Here is a 25,218-nt window from a genome sequence, read left to right on the forward strand (position 1 = left end):
TTCTTGCATTTAGCAGGTGCTGCAATAGAAATAGATGGATTTTCTGTTCAGAGATTTAGTACTGTACTGTGAATAGCCTATATAGTATGATCTTCTGCTGCTGAGGTCTATTTACAACACAGCTAAATGAGTCAGATGAGATAGATTATTATTATTATAATACAGGATTTATATGGCGCCAACAGTTTGTTCAGCGCTTTACAATATAACGGGAGACAATACAGCAACAATACAGTTCAATACAAGAGGGTTAGGAGGGCCTGATCCTGGGAGCTTACAATCTAAGAGATGAGTTTTCTACTCAGAAATATACTACTAGACTGTGAATAGCCTATACAGTATGATCTTCTGCCGCTGAAGTCTATTCACAACACAGCCAAATGAGTCAAATGAGATAGATGGGTTTTCTACTCAGAAATATACTACTATACTGTGAATAGCCTATATAGTATGATCTTCTGCTGCTGAGGTCTATTCACAACACAGCTAAATTATTGAGATGAGATAGATGGGTTTTCTACTCTGAAATATACTACTATACTGTGAATAGCCTATACAGTATGATCTTCTGCTGCTGAGGTCTATTCACAACACAGCTAAATGAATCAGATGAGATAGATGGTTTTCTACTCAGAAATATACTACTATGCTGTGAATAGCCTATCCAGTATGATCTTCTGCTGCTGAGGTCTATTCACAACACAGCTAAATGAGTCAAATGAGATAGATGGATTTTCTACTAAGACATATACTACTATGCTGTGAATAGCCTATATAGTATGATCTTCTGCTGCTGAGGTCTATTCACAACACATCTAAATCAATCAGATGAGATAGATTATTATTATTATACAGGATTTATATAGCGCCAACAGTTTGCTCAGTGCTTTAATATATAAAACGGGAGACAATACAGCAACAATACAGTTCAATACAAGAGGGTTAGGAAGGCCTGATTCTTGGAGCTTACAATCTAAGAGATGAGTTTTCTACTCAGAAATATACTACTATACTGTGAAGAGCCTATATAGTATGATCTTCTGCTGCTGAGGTCTATTCACAACACAGCTAAATGAGTCAGATGAGATAGATTGGTTTTCTACTCAGAAATATACTACTATACTGTGAATAGCCTATATAGTATGATCTTCTGCTGCTAAGGTCTATTAACAACACAGCAAGATGAGCCACAGATGGTGCACACACCACTCCTTTCCTCTTATTTTTATGGCTCTATGTGGATATTAGTTCAACGGGGGCAATCAACAAGTGTAGATTGAAATGTTTCTTTTTTGTCAAGCCATCTTGAAAATAACCATCTACAATCTACATGGATTTAAAAGCCAGAGGAAGGAAATATTTGGTGTGTACAGGTTCTTGATTGCTTTTCTTTCATACTTAGGCCTTAAGTCAGTGGTTGTCAGCTTATGAGCTATGAGGGGCCTCAACTGCAGCCCCTGACATCACCACAGGGCAGCATATAATGTTCAATATATGTACTGCTTGAGATTACTGTCTGAGACCACAGACCTAAGAGAGGAAATGATGGTCAGAGAGTGTGGACATGCTACATTTTTGGCTGGTGATATGTTGCAGAAGGCAATACGAAGCTGGAAACGTGTTACATGAGGCTAGTATCCCAGCCACGGTACCACCTGCCTGGAGTTTGCATGTTCTCCCTGTGCCTGCATGGGTTTCCTCCAGGTACTTCGGTTTCCTCCCACACTCCAAAGACATGCTGGTAGGTTAATTGGCTCCTGTCTAAATTGTCCCTAGTATGTGTATGTATGAATGTGAGTTAGGGACCTTAGATTGTACACCCCTTGAGGGTTAGGGACCTTAGATTGTACGCCCCTTGAGGGTTAGGGACCTTAGATTGTACGCCCCTTGAGGGTTAGGGACCTTAGATTGTACGCCCCTTGAGGGTTAGGGACTGATGTGAATGTACAATATATATGTAAAAGTGCTGCGTAAATTGACGGCGCTGTACAAGTACCTGAAATAAATAAATAGTAGAGATCACTGCTGTTACCATAATCAGTGTTCCTATTACAGACTGCTTAGGTCCGAAGGCCGCACATCATATACCAAAGTGCCACATGCAGCCCTTGGGTCACAGATTGTGTTTCAGGGAATTAAGTACTCTGGCTGTTTTGTTAGCACTTTTTGTACATCATTGTCTTAATAGAAAATTGTCAGAAATAGATTTTTGGAAAATGGTTGCAGTATTCCCAGTATCCACTAGATGGCACTGTACATCTACATTTGCAGTATGCAGGCAGCCTGTCATTTCAGCTGTGTCAACAGGCCGCCAGCACTGCGCTCCGAAATCCTCTAAAAATCATTCTGTATAAATAATAAAAACTTGGAAATGGAAAAGCTTCCACGTTTTATGCGGAATTGTGTATTCATGGATATTGAACCAGCCAGCTCACTCTGAAAATGTCAGTTTAGCTGCCCTGTTTTCAATTTAAACATAACAAATAAAGATTGTCAGTATGAATAGTGAAAAATGTGTCCTGGATTCATTTTCTGGACTGAGATGTCGACTCAGAGGTAACACCGTCATGTAAATCCTAGTACCTGTGCAGTTCTTGGCTAGTGTCACAAATGTCTCATGCAGCCTCTCAGCTTATGACTTGTTACAAAGTTACAATGTACAGTCTGATCACCGAAGGAGAGGAGACTGCAGCAAACTGATGACGTTACTCTTGGAAAAGTCACTTGACTGGTACTCAAGGACAGCTTTTTAATGATAAAAAATGTATACAATTTCTGTATATTGTTTCACATCAGAAACATACTCATGCTGTCTTCTAAAGGCAATGAACGGTAATAATAATAATATTGATAAGAAGTCCAATTTTTATTGCGCAGGTGGCAATCTTAGCTGCAGGCAACTACCTTTTATCTTCTTACTGCCAGTGTTGGGGCTCGTTTACACTAACAGTGCTCTCTGAAGAGCGATCCATGTTTGGATTAATCTTCAGGCAGTGAGAGGGCGCTACTCACCCCTTCATTTAACCCCATAAATCCCACACTAGTGTGCTGCAATGGAATGTATTGCACGTGGTTGCAAGGAGATTGCAGAGTAGCCCTATTCACTTGCATGGGTTGTGTATGGTGAGGCCATACCAGCCACAAGCAACAGAGGGTACAGGACGTCAAGGCCGCAGCATATGTACACCCCCAGCTGAAGAGGGGTGGTAAAAGCCCAAACCACAAACAGTAGTTTGAATGAGCACTGACATGATCTATGTGGTACATGCGTGTCTATGTAGGTTGGAGGTTCTGGGCTGACAGGCCGCTCGTGGCGCTCACTGCGCCATCTCAATACACCGACTGATCTGTCACCAACAACTCTTGGGTCACTGTGAGGATGGGTTCCCAATCATGTGACTGCTGTAACCGCCAATCACAGTAATCTTGTGATTGGGAAGACAGCTATAGATGTTAAGAGTCACTTAAACGGCCATTAGGAGACAACAGGAAGGGGTTAATGAATTATTATTATTCAGGATTTATATAGCGCCAACAGTTTGCTCAGCGCTTTACAATATAACGGGAGACAATACAGCAACAATGAAGTTCAATACAAGAGGGAAAGGAGGGCCCTGCTCCTTGGAGCTTACAATCTAAGAGGGAGGGGCTAGTGGTACAAAAGGTAGTAACTGTGGGGGATGGACTGGTTGGAAGAGTAGAAGATTCCATTATTACCGGAAGGCAGGACAGGCTTCCCTGAAGAGATAGGTTTTCAGAGATCACCTAAAAGTGAGCAGAGTAGGCAATGGTCTGATAAATTGGGGTAGAGAGTTCCAGAGGATGGGGGAAGCTCTGTAGAAGTCCTGGAGACGAGCATGGAAGGAGGACACAAGGGAGCTAGAGAGCGGGAGGTCATGCGGTTTGGGTGATATTTAGAGACAAGTTTGGTGATGTAATTTGGGATAGAGTTCTAAATGGCTTTATATGTTATTGTTAATGTTTTGAATTTTATCCGTTGGGCAATGGGAAGCCAGTGGAGGGATTGGCAGAGAGTGATGGAGGACACTAGTGGAGGGATTGGCAGAGAGTGATGGAGGACACTAGTGGAGGTCAGTGGAGGGACTGGCAGAGAGGGGGGGAGGACACTAGTGGAGGTCAGTGGAGAGATTGGCAGAGAGGGGTGGAGGACACTAGTGGAGGTCAGTGGAGGGATTGGCAGAAAGGGGTGGAGGACACTAGTGGAGGTCAGTGGAGGGATTGGCAGAGAGGGATGGAGGACACTAGTGGAGGTCAGCGGAGGGATTAGCAGAGAGTGATGGAGGACACTAGTGGAGGTCAGTGGAGGGATTGGCAGAGAGGGATGGAGGACACTAGTGGAGGTCAGTGGAGGGATTAGCGGAGAGTGATGGAGGACACTAGTGGAGGTCAGTGGAGGGATTGGCAGAGAGGGGTGGAGGACACTAGTGGAGGTCAGTGGAGGGATTGGCAGAGAGGGGTGGAGGACACTAGTGGAGGTCAGTGGAGGGATTGGCAGAGAGGGGTGGAGGACACTAGTGGAGGTCAGTGGAGGGATTGGCAGAGAGGGGTGGAGGACACTAGTGGAGGTCAGTGGAGGGATTGGCAGAGAGGGGTGGAGGACACTAGTGGAGGTCAGTGGAGGGATTGGCAGAGAGTGATGGAGGACACTAGTGGAGGTCAGTGGAGGGATTGGCAGAGAGGGGTGGAGGACACTAGTGGAGGTCAGTGGAGGGATTGGCAGAGAGGGGTGGAGGACACTAGTGAAGGTCAGTGGAGGGATTGGCAGAGAGGGGTGGCTGATACAGAACAGTTATTAAGGTGGATGAGTCTGGCAGCAGCACTCATGATAGACTTTGACTTGAAAAAGTATAGAGGAGCACCAGGTAACAGATGGTCATCTCACTTGGTGGTTTATCATAAAACTTTACTTTAGTGACAAAGGTTCCAGTAGAGCCAATGCGTTTCGAGGAACTAACCTCCCCCTTCTTCAGGGCTGTTTATGCAGTACTTTGTAGAGTGGTCACACTCCATTAGAGGATGATTGCAGATAAATATATTCTATCAGCTGAGCAGCAGAATTTCGGTGTGCTGCGAGCGAGATGCAGCAAGTTTTCCCTAACAAACAGGGCAGAAAACAGACTTGAAGAAAGGGGGAGGCTATTCCCTTGAACGCGTTGGCCGTACTGTAACCTTTGTCACTCCAATAAAGTTTTATGATAAACCACCTCGCGAGATGACCATCTTTTACTTGGCACTCCTCCACACTTATTCAAGTCACTCCAGCTGCAACGGCATTCAACGTCATATCAGGAAGGTAGCAGCCGCAGGATCTTAAAGGAATCCACCACCAATATCCACCTCTGGGGGACCAATCGCCTAGAAGAGTCCTTTACCATAGTGATCACATAGATATCCACCAACAATCTGCCCAAGGCCCCTTTCAAACGAGTGGACCGATTGGGTCCATCTGTCAGTTTTTCAGGCAGACAGGATCGGACCACCCATTGTTCTGTACGTGGAGGCAGATGTAAATGGACATGTTTACCTTTATACCTGCCTGCATCCGATCTGGTCAAAAACAGACAGATAGGAAGCCATTAGTACAGGAGTCTCCAAAATTTCTAAACAAAGGGCCGGTTTACTGTCCTTCAGACTTTAGGAGGGCCGGACTGCCCAGTGGTAGTAGAAAATGTCCCAGCATCAGTAGGAGTAAAACAAAATGACATAGTGCTTGTAGTCAGTGGAAGGAGGAATAGTGTCAAGTCATTGGTGCTAGTGGGAGGAATAGTGCACCATCATTGGTATCAGTGGGAGGAATAGTGCCCAGTCATTGGTATCAGTGGGAGGAATAGTGTCCCATCATTGGTGTCAGTGGGAGGAATAGTGCACCATCATTGGTATCAGTGGGAGGAATAGTGCACCATCATTGGTATCAGTGGGAGGAATAGTGCCCCATCATTGGTATCAGTGGGAGGAATAGTGCCCATCATTGGTGTCAGTGGGAGGAATAGTGCCCATCATTGGTATCAGTGGGAGGAATAGTGCCCCATCCTTGGTATCAGTGGGAGGAATAGTGCCCCATCCTTGGTATCAGTGGGAGGAATAGTGCCCCGTCATTGGTATCAGTGGGAGGAATAGTGCCCCGTCATTGGTATCAGTGGGAGGAATAGTGCACCGTCATTGGTATCAGTGGGAGGAATAGTGTCCCATCATTGGTATCAGTGGGAGGAATAGTGCCCATCATTGGTATCAGTGGGAGGAATAGTGCCCCATCATTGGTATCAGTGGGAGGAATAGTGCCCCATCATTGGTGTCAGTGGGAGGAATAGTGTTCCATCATTGGTATCAGTGGGAGGAATAGTTCCCATCATTGGTATCAGTGGGAGGAATAGTGCCCCATCATTGGTATCAGTGGGAGGAATAGTTCCCATCATTGGTATCAGTGGGAGGAATAGTGCCCCATCATTGGTGTCAGTGGGAGGAATAGTGCCCCATCATTGGTATCAGCGGGAGGAATAGTGCCCCATCATTGATGTCAGTGGGAGGAATATTTTCCATCATTGGTATTAGTGGGAGGAATAGTGCCCAGTCATTGGTATCAGTGGGAGGAATAGTGCTCCATCACTGGTGTCAGTGGGAGGAATAGTGCCCCATCATTGGTGTCAGTGGGAGGAATAGTGCTCCATCATTGGTGTCAGTGGGAGGAATAGTGCTCCATCATTGATGTCAGTGGGAGCAATAGTGCCCCATCATTGGTGACAGTGGGAGGAATAGTGCCCCATCATTGGTGACAGTGGGAGGAATAGTGCCCCATCATTGATGTCAGTGGGAGGAATAGTGCCCCATCATTGGTGACAGTGGGAGGAATAGTGCCCCATCATTGGTGACAGTGGGAGGAATAGTGCCCATTATTGGTGACAGTGGGAGGAATAGTACCCCATCCTTGGTGACAGTGGGAAGAATATTGCCCCATCCTTGGTATTAGTTGGAGGAATAATACCTAATTGTTTATATCAGTGGGGGGAATTGTGCTCCATCATTGGTGTCCGTGGAAGGAAAAATGGTGCTAGTGGAAGAAATGGTGCCTCCTTGTTGGTGTCAGGCAGTCCGTTTACATCCAACTGCCCCATAGAGAACAGCAGGTTGTGTGCATGTCCGCTCTGCACACGCAGAGTGGACACAGACCTACCATTCGCCTGCTCAGCGGAAATCAGCGGACAGATCCCCCACTGAGCAGGCAGATCCGCTTAATGGAGTCCATCCCATGTGAATGGGGCTCTGTGGCTCGTCAGTCCTGCACGGTCATCTACAAACAATAGTTTACATTTAGTTTTAAGATCTTCACTAGAGATGAGCGAATCGAACCAGGCGAACCGGAATTCGAGTCGAATTTCAGGAAATATTCGATTCGCGGCGAAACCGAAATTTTGCCTACTTCGGGTGCGCGAATCGAACATTTCCCGATCAGCCGGCAAAAGTGTCCCTGCAGTGAGCTCCGCTATTTCTGACAGTTCTCTGACAGAAGGAACACATGTTTAGCGGTTGAAACATTGTATCTATTAGTTTCCATTTAGGATACAGATGTTTCAACCACTGTACATGTGAAGAAGCTGTGAGAGAACTGTCAGAAATAGAGGAACTCTGCACATACACTTTTTGCCGGCTTGGAATTATTCTTCTTTTCATCCTACTTCTTCTTCTTCTTCTTCTTCTTCTTCTTCTTCTTCTTCATCCTCATCCTCTTCTTCTGAGGATGAGGATGAGGATGAAGAAGAAGAAGAAGCAGTAGGATGAAAATAAGAATAATTCCAAGCCGGCAAAAAGTGTATGTGCAGAGTTCCTCTATTCTGCAGATACACTTAGAGGAGCTCTGCACATACACTTTTTGCCTGTTTGGAATTAATCTTATTTTCATCCTACTTCTTCTTCTTCTTCTTCTTCTTCTTCTTTATCCTCATCCTCAGAAGAAGAGGATGAAGAAGAAGAAGAAGAAGAAGAAGAAGTAGGATGAAAATAAGAATAATTGCAAGCCGGCAAAAAGTGTATGTGCAGAGTTCCTCTATTCTGCAGATACACTTAGAGGAGCTCTGCAGATACACTTAGAGGAGCTCTGCACATACACTTTTTGCCGGCTTGGAATTAATCTTATTTTCATCCTACTTCTTCTTCTTCTTCTTCATCCTCATCCTCAGAAGAAGAAGAAGAGGATGAGGATGAGGATGAAGAAGAAGAAGAAGAAGAAGAAGTAGGATGAAAATAAGAATAATTCCAAGCCGGCAAAAAGTGTATGTGCAGAGCTCCTCTAAGTGTATCTGCAGAGCTCCTCTAAGTGTATCTGCAGAATAGAGGAACTCTGCACATACACTTTTTGCCGGAAACCGCTGTATGGAGGGAATGTCCCAGAACTGTCATAAATAGTCTATTTCTGACAGTTCTGGGACATTCACTCCATACAGCTGTTTCAACCGCTGTATGGAGGGAATGTCATAGAACTGTCAGAAATAGACTATTAATGACAGTTCTGGGACTGTCCTTCCATACAGCGGTTGAAACATTGTATCTATTTGTTTCCATAAATGGATCCATTTATGGAAACAAATAGATACAATGTTTCAACCGCTGTATGGAAGGACAGTCCCAGAACTGTCATTAATAGTCTATTTCTGACAGTTCCATGACATTCCCTCCATACAGCGGTTGAAACAGCTGTATGGAGTGAATGTCCCAGAACTGTCAGAAATAGACAGAAACTGTCACAGAACTGTCCTTCTTCTCATCCTTCTCCTTCTTCTCATCCTTCTTCTCATCCTTCTTCTCATCCTTCTCCTTCTTCTCATCCTTCTCCTTCTTCTCATCCTTCTTCTCATCCTTCTCCTTCTTCTCATCCTTCTCCTTCTTCTCATCCTTCTCCTTCTCCTTCTTCTCATCCTTCTCCTTCTCCTTCTTCTCATCCTTCTCCTTCTCCATCTTCTCATCCTTCTCCTTCTCCTTCTTCTCATCCTTCTCCTTCTCCTTCTTCTCATCCTTCTCCTTCTCCATCTTCTCATCCTTCTCCTTCTCCATCTTCTCATCCTTCTCCTTTTCCTTCTTCTCATCCTTCTCCTTCTGCTTCTCCTTCTTCTCATCCTTCTCCTTCTTCTCATCCTTCTCCTTCTTCTCATCCTTCTCCTTCTTCTCATCCTTCTCCTTCTTCTCATCCTTCTCCTTCTTCTCATCCTTCTTCTCCTCATCCTTCTCCTTCTTCTCATCCTTCTCCTTCTTCTCATCCTTCTCCTTCTTCTCATCCTTCTCCTTCTTCTCATCCTTCTCCTTCTTCTCATCCTTCTCCTTCTCCTTCTTCTCATCCTTCTCCTTCTCCATCTTCTCATCCTTCTCCTTCTCCATCTTCTCATCCTTCTCCTTCTTCTCATCCTTCTCCTTCTTCTCATCCTTCTCCTTCTTCTCATCCTTCTCCTTCTTCTCATCCTTCTCCTTCTTCTCCTTCTTCTCCTTCTTCTCCTTCTCATCCTTCTCCTTCTTCTCATCCTTCTCCTTTTTCTCATCCTTCTCCTTCTTCTCATCCTTCTCCTTCTCCTTCTTCTCATCCTTCTCCTTCTTCTCATCCTTCTCCTTCTTCTCATCCTTCTCCTTCTTCTCATCCTTCTCCTTCTTCTCATCCTTCTTCTCATCCTTCTCCTTCTTCTCATCCTTCTCCTTCTCCTTCTTCTCATCCTTCTCCTTCTCCTTCTTCTCATCCTTCTCCTTCTCCTTCTTCTCATCCTTCTCCATCTTCTCATCCTTCTCCTTTTCCTTCTTCTCATCCTTCTCCTTCTGCTTCTCCTTCTCCTTCTCCGTCTTCTCATCCTTCTCCTTCTTCTCATCCTTCTCCTTCTTCTCATCCTTCTCCTTCTTCTCATCCTTCTCCTTCTCCTTATCCTTCTCCTTCTTCTCATCCTTCTTCTCATCCTTCTCCTTCTTCTCATCCTTCTCCTTCTTCTCATCCTTCTCCTTCTTCTCATCCTTCTCCTTCTCCTTCTTCTCATCCTTCTCCTTCTCCTTCTTCTCATCCTTCTCCTTCTTCTCATCCTTCTTCTCATCCTTCTCCTTCTTCTCATCCTTCTCATCCTTCTCCTTCTTCTCATCCTTCTCCTTCTTCTCATCCTTCTCCTTCTCCTTCTTCTCATCCTTCTCCTCTTCTCATCCTTCTTCTCATCCTTCTCCTTCTCCTTCTTCTCATCCTTCTCCTTCTCCTTCTTCTCATCCTTCTCCTTCTCATCCTTCTCTTTCTTCTCATCCTTCTCCTTCTTCTCATCCTTCTCCTTCTCCTTCTTCTCATCCTTCTTCTCCTCATCCTTCTCCTTCTTCTCATCCTTCTCCTTCTCCTTCTTCTCATCCTTCTCCTTCTCATCCTTCTCCTTCTCCTTCTTCTCATCCTTCTCCTTCTCCTTCTTCTCATCCTTCTCCTTCTCCTTCTTCTCATCCTTCTCCTTCTTCTCATCCTTCTCCTTCTCTTTCCTCATCTCCAAGGGCATTTAAATTAAAGGTACAGTGTTCTGCACTAATTTAAAGGCTCTCTGAAGCCTAGAAACCCTTTTTATAAGTCATCTTCGTAGCGAAGAAATTCGCATCGAATCGAATTTCACACTGGAATTCGCCGAATCAGCCGAATCGAATTTTTGAGAAATTCGCTCATCTCTAATCTTCACTAATTAGCAGCAATATGTGATAAATTTATATGGAGAAGTGACCCGACTGGACAGAAGAGCTGCCATTATGTATCCATGTGAGCCATCCAGTGTGCTGGCAGTAATGAGAATATTATATATGGAAAAGTTTTCACTTACAAAGCAGGGCAAGGCTGAGTGTTGCAGGCCTCCTCCTGGGGGAACGGCTTGCTGGACAGATCACACTCCTCTTCGCTAACCTCATCCAGGGAGCTCCTGGAGACGCACTGAAAGACGGGGTACCAGAACCCTATAGAGAAAGAGGCATTTAGAACTGGTCAAATACATTATCTATCCTTTTAAATGATCTACATGCATTTCAGGTGCACTGTGCAAAGTCTTATAGTTTGATTGCTTTTAAAAGCAGCCAAAGCCTGAGTAGTAAACCCTATCCCCTGCCAGCATCCTGCAGAGTGAGACCCTTGCTCTCCATAAGGAACCAGCAAAGTCTTACAGCTTGGTTGCTTTAAAAGATCCGCCACAGCCTGAGTAGTAAAGCCTATCCCTGGCAGCATCCTGCAGAGTGAGACCCTTGCTCTCCATAAGGAACCAGCAAAGTCTTACAGTTTGATTTCTTTAAAGATCAGCCACAGCCTGAGTAGTAAAGCCTATCCCTGGCAGCATCCTGCAGAGTGAGACCCTTGCTCTCCATAAGGAACCAGCAAAGTCTTACAGTTTGATTGCTTTAAAGATCAGCCACAGCCTGAGTAGTAAACCCTATCCCCTGCTACCCTCCTGCAGAGTGAGACCCTTGCTCTCCATAAGGAACCAGCAAAGTCTTACAGTTTGATTGCTTTAAAGATCAGCAACAGGCTGAGTAGTAAACCCTATCCCTGCCAGCATCCTGCAGAGTGAGACCCTTGCTCTCCATAAGGAAGCAGCAAAGTATTACAGTTTGATTGCTTTAAAGATCAGCCACAGCCTGAGTAGTAAAGCCTATCCCTGCCAGCATCCTGCAGAGTGAGACCCTTGCTCTCCATAAGGAACCAGCAAAGTCTTACAGTTTGATTGCTTTAAAGGATCAGCCACAGCCTGAGTAGTAAAGCCTATCCCTGCCAGCATCCTGCAGAGTCCTTTCACTCTGTAAGGAAGCAGTGATCTGATGCTTAGGTTCTACAAGCCCCCTCCTGATTCAGGCCTCTAGCTCTCCAATCAGCAAGGAGCGTGAGCTTTGCTAATGGCAGAACTATAGTTTTGACTCAAAGGACATGTTAGACCTCTGCAGAGAGATCAATGCTTCCACACAAAGACCGAGGATCCCTTTCTGTAGCATGTTGGCAGTGGACAGGCTTTACTACTCAGGCTGTGGCTGCTTTAAAAGTAAAACACATTGAACTCCTTTTGGTTTATTATGCACCGGGAATGTATTTAGTTGCTTTAAACTGAACGTTCAGCTGGGCTTTAAAGTGGACCTATCACTAGAATTTACATTGCACATGAATCAACAGGGCACATGCCAGCATTACCAAACCTCCTATTATTTGGAGTAAAACCGAATGATTTTCCTGCATAAATAAAAATAATTGAGCCCCTAGCTGGGCAGAAAAGAAGCAGAGCCTGCATATGTAATGAGCCAATATGGCATACATAGTACATCAGGGGTGGACTGACCATTCAAGTACTCGGGCACCGCCCGAGGGCCCGGGCTCAGTAGGGGGCCCCATGAGATGCCCCTGGTACCTTTTATTGGCTTTTTCATAGGCTTTTTTGGGTGTGGGAGAGGACACAGGGGCTCCATGATCCTCTATTGCCCGGGGGCCCCCTGAGTTGTCAGTCCACCCCTGTAGTACTTACATACAGTATAGAATGAAAAACTCCATACAGTGACAAGGTTGTAAAAATCTCACACACATTGATGTGATCATTTACATTTGTCTGATGTCTGACGTGTAGCTAAAATATGTAACAGTCTAAAACTCCTCTTTAGGCCCATTTGTGACACCAGCGAAAAATTGCTGGCGACAGGACCGCTAAAATGTACAGGAAGAACACTCACCTGCTTGCATGTGTCCCTCATTTGCTGGATATATCAGTAAGGTGACGCTTCCTCATTGCAGAATGTAAATTTGTTGGAAACAGAGAGCAAAGTGTCTCACATCCAGACAGCGAGGGAGCAACACACGCCAGCAGGTGAACGTTTCATCTCCCTACTGTGTCCTCCATGGTGGATCTTGCCATTGCAGAGTTCTCACAGCATCAGGATTGGTAATGTGACTTAAGGTTGATCTCCGGAAATTAGCCAAAATGTACTCTTGCAGTGCCCCCCCCCCCCCCATTCTGCACTGTAAGGGTTAAATGTTCATTAAGGGGAGGATGAAGAGACTCAAACCTTTCCCATGTCCTGGACGGCTCTGGTACTCTCCTTTTTTGGGGGGCTATTAACCTTGCATTGTAAATGTAGGTGGCAGGCATGTGACCACGGCCGGGACTGCCTTAGAGGGAAGGCAGTGCTGGACCACTTGCTTGAATCAAGAGAGCCTGCCAGAGCAGGGAATAAGGAAAGTGTTCCTCCTTATTCATGCACCCCTAGACCTAATGGGGGGCCCACTGCAAAAGAAGATTTGGGCTAATTCCTGAAGGTCACCTATCAAGAGCCAATAGAGGTAACCTAATAAAAAATGAGCTTCTAATTCTATCAAGGAAACATTGCAACTTCCCCAAAGTTTTAGGGACTTAGCGATTTACCTTAAATGAAAACACCATTTAATGCAGTCGACTAGAGTAAGGCGTAAACGCCTTAGTATCTGCCCCTGTAACCCCCTGCACAGCAGCACTCAGACTGAAAGAGGGTGAGTCAGCACTAGGAACCATATAGGCTGTAGTGCTAAGGGGCTAACAGGGAACATGCAGACAGGAGGAAAGAGCAGTGGGTTTTGCTCAGCAGCTTGCTTCTCCTCATTCATTATCCAATCAGCTGGCTGCCGGTGTGTTTTTAACCTGACCTCTTGTGTTATTACTGCAGCAAGGGTTGATGACCTGGCTGCATTGTCTGATATGGGTGCCTGGATCTCAAAACTGGCTGCACAGAATTTCAAATCCTCCACCAGCTAAAACAGATCCTATGTATTCCATCTATATATTTAGCTACTTACATGGAGTTCACCTTTAATCAGAGATCTAGATAATACATTGCACCCATGATGATATAAGACCACAGTGGGTGGGGCAAGGAATTTGTGCTGTAAGAGAAGGCAAGTGTTCTCAGCACACCAGATTACCAGCAGGCAGAAGATTTTCAGGAATGGGCAGGCTTGATCAGGGGCGGACTGACAACTCATGGGGCCCCCGGGCAATAGGGGATCATGGGGCCCCTGTGTCCTTGCCCAAACTCAAAAAGCCTATGAAAAAGGTACCAGGGGCATCTCATGGGGCCCCCTACTGACCCCGGGCCCTCAGGCAGTGTCCGAGTTTCCAAATGGTCAGTCCGCCCCTGGGCTTGATGTATACACCTATGAATGCATGGGCAAGTAAAATGTGCTTCTTGTTTCCTAGATAATTTTTTAATTATGACCTTGAAAAAAAAAATGGGGACAGAATTTTGTGCAAAACTGTCATCTGGCAACAGCGAACATGCTGAAAAAAAAAAAGATGGAGTCTTTTGGTATTACTGCAGCGAGGGGTTGGTGACCTGGCTGCATTGTCCAATAGGGGTCCAATAGGCAAGTCTGTTATAATTTCCATCTTAAAAGAACTTCAATTCTAGGATCTGGGTCATTACAGACCAAGACCAAAACACATTCACAATGACAGAGGCTCTTACCTTTGCCGCAGGTCACAGAGCATGGAGTGTTGCCCACTCTTCTCCAGAAGAACTGGGGTTGCTCTGGCCAGTAATGAATGGGAGGGGCAGGAAGCGGGGGGATGCGGACGTTCCGTTGTAGAGTTCCGGCTGGCCTTGGTGGTGGTGGCGGCCGGGCTTGGGGTGGAGGCACCAGATGACGCTCTACAGGATTGCCTCGGGGACTGGTCTGAGGGAAAGAGTCAATGGATGGAACTGATCTCTGAGGTCCTGCTAAGAGATTTTCAGTGTTTAAAGTCAGTTAGGATGTTCATCGTCTAAAGATACAAAAGACAACAATCTTAAGGTAACGTATACCATATGTTTCAAGTGATTTGTTATGTGGCTTTTGCATTTTAACATGTGCAAAATATTACCATGCATGGCCAAAGCACATGCAAACTCTAAAGCTGTGCAACACTTAACACAGGTCAAAAGCTCAAACTAAAATTTACACAAAGAGAAAGAGTAGGAGTTGTGTCTGATCATCCTCTGTACCCCTCTCTCTCTACAATATTTCAATCAGAGAGACTTACGACAGGCAGCTTCTGCAATGTCCATAGCTGGCCCATGGTGCACTGGGAATCCTTTATCATACATTAAAGCTAAACTTCAGGCATAAAACTAAATACACTGAAATAATGCATGAATGAGGGCTGTTTTATCTCCCAAAAGATGTATATTTCTACTCAGTCTTACACTTTACACAGCTCCACATAGCACAGCCCTGTCTACCAGGGCAGGAAACCTGATTTTTCTCTGCCATAGTTAAAGCGATTCTAAAGGTTCATATTTTTTTTTTATACAAATAACAAACGTGTCTATACTTACCTATGTGCAGTGGTTTTGCACAGAGCAGCCTGGATCCTCCTCTTCTCGGGTCCCCCACAGGCTCTCCTGGCTCCTGTCTGTTGGATGCCCCCACAGCAAGCAGCTTGCTATGGGGGCACCCGCTGCTCCGTGTGTCCATTCACACACGGAGCCATGGCTTGGCCCCGTCCCTCTCTCCTTATTGGCTGTGATTGACAGCAGCGGGAGCCGATGGCTTCCGTTTGCTGTCTCAGCCAATGATGTCAGCCAAGGATGTCATTCACATCGCTGGATCGTGATGAGGCTCAGGTAAGTATTGAGGGGGCTGGGGGAGCTGCTGCACACAGAAGGTTTTTTACCTTCATGGGTAAAACCTTCACCCTTTACAACCAGTTTAACAATTGCAGGTCTTGTCTTTTCCAATGACTGTGAGTGGACAGTGAAAGAAGAAGCAACAAACTGATGAACTCATATGTCTGTGCTCATATGTCTCCGCTCTTTCCTACTATCAGCATGCTCTTTGCTAGCACATGAGCACTAGAGTACGAGTACTGCTTCTCCTCCCCTAGTGTGAGCTCTGCTGTACAGTGGAGGTTGATAACAAGTCAAAGTTAAGTACCTACACTGCTGGTATTGCTGCATTCCATTTAATGATGTATTAATGAATACAGAGCTACACAATCATGCCTGGAGTTCAAATTTAAATTGTCATGTGTAAAACAAATACTGTATATTTATAATAAAAAAACAGATATAAAACATCAGTTTAAAAACTTTAAATAAAAATTGAATAAACTGACAAAAAAAAATATTGTTCCTCTTTAAGCACACAGTAAGTGCAGGCAAGAACGGCATTATTCTAGATGGATTTTAATATTTATTATAACGATTTAGAGCTAGCCATCTGGACAATGATGACAGAAGTGCGATGTAAGGTTGCATTATCTGCCATTGACCTGACACCCAGTAAACATAGCCTGTCAGACCCTTATGTGTCACAAAAGTGGCTCTTACCATGCTCCTGCTGTGGGACATTAGGGATGTGGCCAGGGATATCCGAGCTGGGCGGAGAGGAGATGAAGTACTGGAATGACACTCCTGGATTGTCTTGCTGAAATATCATCTACAGACAACAAATAATAAAGAGTTAGTGATGCTGAATGACTGTATTGTCATGAACACGCAAATTGAACCAGTCTTCATTCTGCAAAATAGATATAGGAATGTCAAATATACATTAATGTATGTAATCAGAGAAATATTTTTGTAAATGCAATTGAGGTAAATCAACCAAAATCAACCAAATGCTCTAGACCAGCAATTATCAACCGGAGTTCCTTAAATTATACCTAACTGACCCTCCATCTGATAATGCCTTCAGATTTATAGGTCCAACACCACCTGACAGAGCCAACAGCATGGCACTAATAGTCTTTTACCTGTTTGTAAGGGAAGCATTCTGACCATCAATGTAAGGGGGACATTCTTCCCACTGGCCACCAATGTAAGGAGCTTTCTTCCAACTGGCCACCAAAGTAGGAATCATTCTTCTCACTGACCACGATTGTTAGGAGCCTTCTTCTCACTGACCAGCGTATGGGGCATTCTTCCAACTGATCACCAATGCAAGGAGCATTCTTCCCACTGATCACTAATGTAAAGAGCATTCTTACGCATTCTTCCCATTGATCACCAATGTAAGGAGCATTCTTCCCATTGATCACAAATGTAAGGAGCATTCTTCCCACTGACCACTAATGTATGAGGCATTATTCTCAATGACCACCAATTTAAGAGGCATTCTTCCCACTAACCACCAATATACAGGACATTCTTCCTACAAACCACCAATGTACAGGTCAGGGGCATTCTTCCCACTGACCACCAATGAATTATTTTTAGCAAGGTTCCCTGAGACCTGAAAATTATATTTGTTCCTCTGATTTAAAAGGTTGAGAAAAGCTGCTCTAAAAAATTTCTCATTATGACATAAGACCACAAGACCGTATTTCTCTGTGTTCCCCCACCACTGGAACTCGTCAGTGTTTGAGCAGCCAATTGCCTGTGTCACACTGGGATTGAAGGTACATGCATAGCCCTGGGCATGTCTCTATTTCCATATTGGAAATAGACTTCTTCATATCAACATATGGCCAGCTTTGGGACATTCATAGCGGGGATACTGTACAACTAGTCTTTTATTTAATGTTTATATGTGACTAAAGGTCAAATAAAGAATTACTGATTTTATCAATTTGTGTATGTAGTCTCTGTGCCCATAAAGTACATGTATCCACTTTTTTTCATTGAATAGCAAAGTTCCATGTCAGTCTGTGTTTCAACCCCTGAAGTGTTTTATCTTGCTTTTCCACAGCCTACACATTCAGATAATAGAGTAAGCTTTCTCCACCAGGTTTCCATGGAACGATAGGGTTTCTTTACAGCAGGGATTTCCCAGAGGCTACTAGGGGTTCCTTGACCAATGAGCAACGTCTGCCTCTCAGGTGAGAAACCACTTGCAGCAATGATCTTTTAGCTATCTGTTAGGGTGGGATTCTTCCAAATGACCACAAATGTAAGAAGCATTCTTCACATAATCACACTAAAGTTCCATGACTTGCAGATAATTATTAGCAGGGGTTCCCTGAGACTAGAAAGTCATTTTGAGGGTTCCTCCATGTTGAAAAGGTTGCTTTAGAGGTCACTAGGGGTTCCAGTGGTGGCTTGATCTCCCACCTGGTGGTGCGTGCATAGTTCCACAACAATGTCACTTAGTAGAGCCAATATATGGTGGCATTTCTCTACTGACCACCAATGTAAAGGGACACTGCATTTTTATTTTTCTACATTTCTTTCCTGACCATTATTCTTTATGTTCATGATAATTACTGAAAATAATTTTATCATGCTGGGGACTATTAAATCATTGTCACCAGCTGTCAACTGTGCCATGCATGCCACATTCTTTTTTTTTGGTTTATTATTATATGTATAGCTCACTGATCACACTAATGTACCATTAGCTGTAGACGTAGTTTTCTTTTAGCAGGGGTTCCCTGAGATCTGAAAAATATTTAAAAGGTTTCCCTTTGATAAAGAGGTTGAAAAAGACTGTAATAGAGAAATCTCAGCAATCATTGATAATCTTCATTTATATTAATATGGCAAGCAGGATACAAAGCTATTTTACTTTGATGTTGATCTTGTTGCTTTTTGGAATTTGTTCCATCCTCTATTTCACCAATTTCAGTAAGGTGTAGAGTTTGCCAGCTTTAGTAGATAAGCATAGGGCAGCACAGTGAATAAATGGTTAGCACTTCCACCTGGCAGTACTAGGGTCGTTGGCTCCAATCCTAACCATGGCACCACCTGCCTGGAGTTTGCATGTTCTCCCTGTGCCTGCGTGGGTTTCTTCTTGGTACTCCTGTTTCCTACCACACTCCAAAGACATGCTGGTAGGTTAATTGGCTCCTGTCTAAATTGGCTCTATTAGTGTATGCATGAATGTAAGTTAAGGACCTTAGATTGTACGCCCCTTGAGGGTTAGGGACCTTAGATTGTACGCCCCTTGAGGGTTAGGGACCTTAGATTGTACGCCCCTTGAGGGTTAGGGACTGATGTGAATGTACAATATATATGTAAAGTGCTGTGTAAATTGACGGTGCTATATAAGTACCCAGGGGCGAACTGGCATTTGGAAACTCGGGCACTGCCCGAGGGTCCAGAGTCAGTAGGGGGCCTCATGAGATGCGCCTGGTACCTTTTTCATAGGCTTTTTTGAGTTTGGGCAAGGACACAGGGGCCCCATGATCCCCTATTGCCCGGGGGCCCCATGAGTTGTCAGTCTGCCCCTGTAAGTACCTGTAATAAATAATAAAAATAAGCATGTAGTGCTACTGGTAACACATTTTTACAAAGGTTTGACCTGTGACCTATTACACAAAATGTTACATGTGCTATCAACTCATAAAAAGCTAATTCACCCAATTATCTGACATATAATTTGTTGATGTATTAGCCTCTGGCATCAAATCACACAAATGGTAGCAGTAACACTGAGTTGTCAGTAACACTGGAAATCCGTCACACAGATGTTTCCAAGTGTTTACAGAATGTAGACCACAACCTTCCAGAGCTTGACGGGCTGTCCCATGTGTCATTCAATTATGAGCTGCTATATTCCAACATGTTCATATGACTGCAGAAAAACTCTTTAACTTTATTTGTTCTTCTTGCCTCCAAAGGTTATTTCCTTCTGGAGACACTTTAGAAACTTTCCATGTGTGTCACCACTCCCTCCACTCATGTATGTTACTGCTCCTTCTGAGGTGTCAATATATTCTGAGACAACTGTCTAAAATGAGAATTTCACTCACCTGGGGGGGGAGGTTCTCTCCAGCCGATTACAGACAGCAAAAAGTAACCCAATAGGGGTTTAACCTACTTTATCCAAAGCAAACTAAAGTATTTTTTTCTATATTGGAGAACATTTTTAAATTTGGCTCTGAAGTTAGGCTGAGGCAATTCTTTCTGTCAGGGAATGGGAAGATCGCCGCAGCGATCGAATCTGCACATGCGTAGAATCCTGACAAAACGTACAGGCAGGCGGGCACTAGGACCCAGGCGCGCCTGTCACAAATGATGGCGCTGGGCAAGCACTAGGACCCAGGGGCGCCTGTCAGGAGTCGGGTGGGCTATTTAAACCCGGCTCTCGCAATGCTCAAGTGCTGTATGGTCTTATCTGTGTTCCTGTGAGTAGATTGTTTGTTGCCGACCCTGCCTGACCCTGATTTGCTGTCCGTCTCCCGCTCTGATCCCTGGCTTTGTCTGACCATTCTCCTGCTTAACCCCATACATTCTGACCTCCTGTTGACGAACCCGGCTTGTGACCTGTTTATCCCTCTGCCTGCTGATTCTGTACTACACCGCCACAACTGTTACCGACCCGGCCTGCCCGACGCTGCTTCAGTTACCTCCTCACATCAGACTCTTACCCGCTATACACCTTCAACGGTGCCTCTACCACAGCTGGGTGAACCCAAGGGCCGCGACCTGGTCTCGGCCTGCTCCAAGTCCATCCCCACCATCAGGGGCTCTGGTGAACAAGCAGGTCGGAGCTTAGATTCCGCGCCTTGGGGGATTCCGGTCTGTGGAGTGCTAGAGGCTACCGCTGCAGGCTCCCTGACACTTTCTATCTAGCTGTTAGAAGAGCAAACTTTGTATTTGTTTTCTTTTGTAAAAACAAAAAGCTCTTAAGAAATGACTTGACTACTTTCCGCACAGTTAGCTCATCGTTGAAGGAAAGGATATGAATCATGATTTTCACCAGCGGCAAGGTGCTGAATCTCTACCAACTAGGACACGGGTCAGTAAAACAGGGCAGAGGACTTGGCTGAAGGATAGTCGGCTAAATTACAAAACCTGTCCATTAAGTGACATCACCATTAATCTTCCAATCACAAAGTCTCAGTTTCCTTTCTACAATGTATTACTGAGCGCAGAGTGTTGTTTTGGGGAAGGATGTGTTTTGTTAAACTTTGTGTGCCCTTATGTGGGGATCATAGGACGCTGTGATGATATGACAAACTTATTACATTTAATGGATTTAATTTTCTATATTATCAGTGGCTCCAGATGTGCTCCAACCCTGGCGTCAATGTATTTCAATATTCTACAATGCTTTGAGCTCGAGGGAAATGGAGCAAAGGCTATGACAATATCTTGGGACTTCATTGGGATGTGAAGCCCGACTCAAGCTACAACAGTTTTTAGTTAAGGGAGGGTGAGTGGCTGTTAGATGTTTGAATGACTGTTCGTGAAAGATCGTTCCACAGAGCATTCCATCTGTCACGATCAAGGGTCAAGCTCGAAGACCAGTTGTTATAGCAGTGGCAAGGCTCACACCGAAACCAGCAGGATAGGTACACAGGCAGGTCACCGTGGCGGAGGAGCGGGCTCACCTGAGGTGCGGAATCTAAGTACTAACCAGAGTTCACCAGAGCTCCTGATGGTGGAGATGGATTTTGCTGTGTGTTAGGACCAGGTCGCGTCCTCAGGATCACCACACCAGGAGGTGAGCAAGAGGAGGTCCAGTAGCATATTAAGCAGGTAAGGATTAAAAGGAAGCGTGGTCAGTAAACAAGCCAAGGTCGGTAATGAACAGTTGCAGGTTGGGATCAGGCAGAAGCGTAGTTGAGAACAAACCAAGGGTCTATAACGAGTGGTAGCAAAATATGGATGACAGTAGAGAAGGCAAGGAGCAAGATACTGGCTGGAGAGCACAATAATCTGGAAAACACGAAGTTCAGAGACATGGCTTATATCAGGAAGTTCAGTAAGGGGTTCAAGGTTCATGACAAACAAGGCAGGATCATCCAAATAATGTCAAGGGAGCTGTCCAGCATTCCAGGTGGCTCGGCAAGAAGAAGCATTGCCACTCACTCAGGTTCAGACCCGGGCTCTGACACCATCATTGAAAGAAATTTTGTTTGATTGCCATACCAATGTATAGATTTTTAATGTTCAATTTTCAACCCTTTACAATAATATAAAAATACAATAAAATACGAGGACCACATCAACAATTAGAATTTTGTTTGTTCAGATAAGAAACAACAAAAACATTTCTATTAACCATGACGAAGTTAAATTAATGCTTTGAAAGCAAATGTATGGCCAGCTTTAGGCAGAGTTCCCCTTACTTCCTGTCCCAGTAACACCTGACACCACAACAGGATATGAGTAGAAATCTTTGGCGAAGTTCAAATTTTTCCCTATTTTGTTAAAAATAAGTGTTTCTGTCTCTTTTTTTCCATCCCAGGAGAAGATCCGCAATGGCAGCCCATGTGTTTTCTCATGAACAGTTTCCTTTAAAGAATTTAAAAGGAACTTATATTGTAGGCTGTCGGTACTTTTCTTCTGAAAATACCAGTTCCCTGCCTGCCATGCTGATCCAATAGCTTCAACATTTCTTTTCCAGGTCTTTGATTCCAAAAGTACTGGAGCCACCAGCCATCTAGATGAAGGATAGCAATGGTAGCCTCCATAAATTCTTTGGAAATGTTTCCTTGAAGAGAAATAAATTGTAGTACTGGTTCTGTTTGTCTTTTCAAATGTTGTGATAACTGATATTTATTACATAATAAAACTTCAATAAAAAGAATTAAAGAGAAGAAAATTGTGGCTTCTACTGTATATGCTGTTTGCAACATTAAAAGATACCTCTATTCAGAGAAGCAAAAAAAATGCTCCTATGACAGTTATAAAGAGTACAGTGTGTTATTATATTGTACTTACCCCACCCTCTTCTGCAAGTTTGATATTATCCTGTCCCAACTACAGTGAGATATCCCCCACAAAGCTGCCTATAGAGACATTTGTACTCCATTGAAGCACAAAATACGAACGCTCCACAAGATTCAATGGAGAGTGTACAGTAGCATGTGTGGGCCTAGCTGAGAAGATTTCCACAAGTGGATGTACAGCTTCATGGGTGATATCTTGCTAGATCAGGGACACACGTGTATAAGCTTTTCAATGGGAGCTAGGAGTGGTAGGTACCAAAGGTGCACTTACACTTTAATGCTCACTATTAAAGGCCATTTACTGGGTGCACTTACACTTTAATGCTCACTATTAAAGGCCATTTACTGGGCAGCACAGTGGCTAAATGGTTAGCACGTCCACCTGGTAGTACTAGGGTCGTTGGTTAAAATCCCAACCACGGCACCACCTTCCTGGAGTTTGCATGTTCTCCCTGTGCCTGCTTGAGATTCCTCTGGGTACTCCAGTTTCCTCCCACACTCCAAAGACATGCTGGTAGGTGAATCGGCTCCTGTCTAAATTGGCCCTAATATGTGTATGTATGAATGTAAGTTAGGGACCTTAGATTGTACGCCCCTTGAGGACTAGGGACTGATATGAATGTACAATATATATGTAAAGTGCTGTGTAAATTGATGGCGATATATAAATACCTGCAATAAATAATAGTCTATAGCCAGTCAACTATCCAGTATGTTTATGACAATGGATGACCATTGGTGAGCATACTGCAGATGCCGGTTTGTTTAAATACTGTATATGCAAAAATATATATACAGTATTAAAGTATATAGCCTTCATAAAACTGGACACAATATCCTTTACATGAATATATATATATATATATATATATATATATATATATATATATATATAAATATAGCACTGTACTTTATTTCCTTAGTTTATTTCTCTTTAATTTAATGAACTCCAAAATATTTGAAAAACTGATTGGTCCGTTTGGCCATTACACTTCCCTCACCCTCATTCCCCTCTGCGCTGCCATTACTGAATAGTCCCGCAATTATCTTAGAAAAATAAAGCTATGTGAAATGTGTATATTCTTCTTTCAAAAGGATCTTTTATGGAAAGGGTTCTCAAAAAATATTGTGGCTTGAAAAAAAAATCAATTTCAAATGCCTCGGGATAGGTGTACTTCTGACCGCAATATCTACACATGGAAAAATAAACTTTGAGGCAACAAGCTATTAAGATGCTGGAACAACATGTAAGTTCCTTATTATTTACAGTGTAATAAGCTGTAATTTTTCTTTTTTAATGAGAGCATGATTTATTTCCAGCCTAGAAGCTCAGGTACTTCATTTATGGCCAGATGTTGGGCCTTCCTGGCACTACTTTGCCTGTGGGCATGAGGTTCAGCTATGGATTTCCTTTGAAAGAAAGTCAGTCTGTGCTCCTATTAAAACACATAATGTAATACTGGTTAACAAAATCTAGCAAACAGAGGGACACCCTGCAATAACCAAAGGAGGATCAGAAGAGGTGGGATCTGAGGCACAAAGTCCACCAAATGCTGGTTGGTGACTAAACTCAACCTTTCTCAACATTTTTACCCCAGTGGAACATCTAAAATAAATTTCAGGTCTCAGGTCACCTTTACTAACTGACCCTTTGTTTAGAAAGTATGGAGACCCCTAAACTAGATGGACAGAATTACAAATGCTTTGGCAAATAAAACTCCCCCTACATATGCATTTGTTCTGTGTATGTAGATATTGCTTAGAGTTAATCTTTAAACATATACAGTAATTATTGCAGGAAAAGTAATAGATTGAAAGAAAAAAAAAAGATAGGAAGTATATTTAGGCAGAATGTGTATCATATCTTATCCTATTGCTGTCATCTTATAATGTGAGTACATATATTAAAGTTTAGAACAGGGTGGACTGACAACTCAAGGGGACCCGAGCAATAGGGGATCATGGGGCCCGTGTCCTTGCCCAAACTCAAAAAAGCCTATGAAAAAGGTACCAGGATCATCTCATGGAGCCCCCTACTGACCCCGGGCCCTCGGGCAGTGCCCGAGTTTCTAAATGGTCAGTCCACCCCTGGTTTAGAATGATATCATTTATAGAAACATCTGTTGCAGTAGATATTGGACACAGTTCCTTGTTTCTGCCCAGCCCAGAAGCAGCAAACGATCTTCTTCTTTCAGCATGAATGAGCTAACCTTGAACTTGGCACAAAGCATGACATGGATGGTGAAATCCACATCTCCTACAAATGACTAAACCTATATACAGTATATAAAGTTTAAATTATAACACTTCAACCCCAGAGATAAATACCAAGTGAAGCAGCTGTCCATCAAAAGATCTAGACTACGGTTTAACAGTCTTTACCTTCTGGGAGATTAATATATGTGAGCAGGGTGTGTGATCTAAAATCCTCCCATTGTGATCAATTAGGCAAGACACTACCTGACACTGCAAACTTGTTGCAGTCTGAGGGTTGTTTGTCAGCTTATTTTGAAGCTCAGCTCCATCCAACTGGTAAATTTTATACTGAAAGCAAGGGAAGGAAAATAATTAGGCCTGTAAATAGTAAGACATGTTTGTCTTTGGGAACAGAGTACAAAGAACA

At 43.8% G+C, this 25,218-nt stretch overlaps 1 protein-coding gene across 2 annotated transcripts in view; it reads right to left on the minus strand.

Moving 5' to 3' along the window:
• The window catches only part of ADAMTSL4 (ADAMTS like 4), a 274,339-nt gene that overhangs the window by 23,856 nt on the left and 225,265 nt on the right, over positions 1-25,218 (minus strand). The window contains exons 10-12 of one of the 2 annotated variants that reach the window (XM_089678942.1): positions 16,306-16,414; positions 14,464-14,712; positions 10,824-10,953 (exon numbers count right to left, since the gene is read on the minus strand). In XM_089678942.1, coding sequence (XP_089535068.1) covers positions 10,824-10,953; positions 14,464-14,712; positions 16,306-16,414 — 488 coding nt within the window. Of the gene's footprint in view, positions 1-10,823; positions 10,954-14,463; positions 14,716-16,305; positions 16,415-25,218 lie in introns of both variants that reach the window. The other variant, XM_089678941.1, reaches the window with a different exon arrangement.

This window comes from Staurois parvus, unplaced genomic scaffold, assembly GCF_062004578.1.
Source record: "Staurois parvus isolate SC_StPar_1 unplaced genomic scaffold, SC_StPar_1.0 ptg000213l, whole genome shotgun sequence".
Taxonomy (NCBI): Eukaryota; Metazoa; Chordata; class Amphibia; order Anura; family Ranidae; genus Staurois; species Staurois parvus.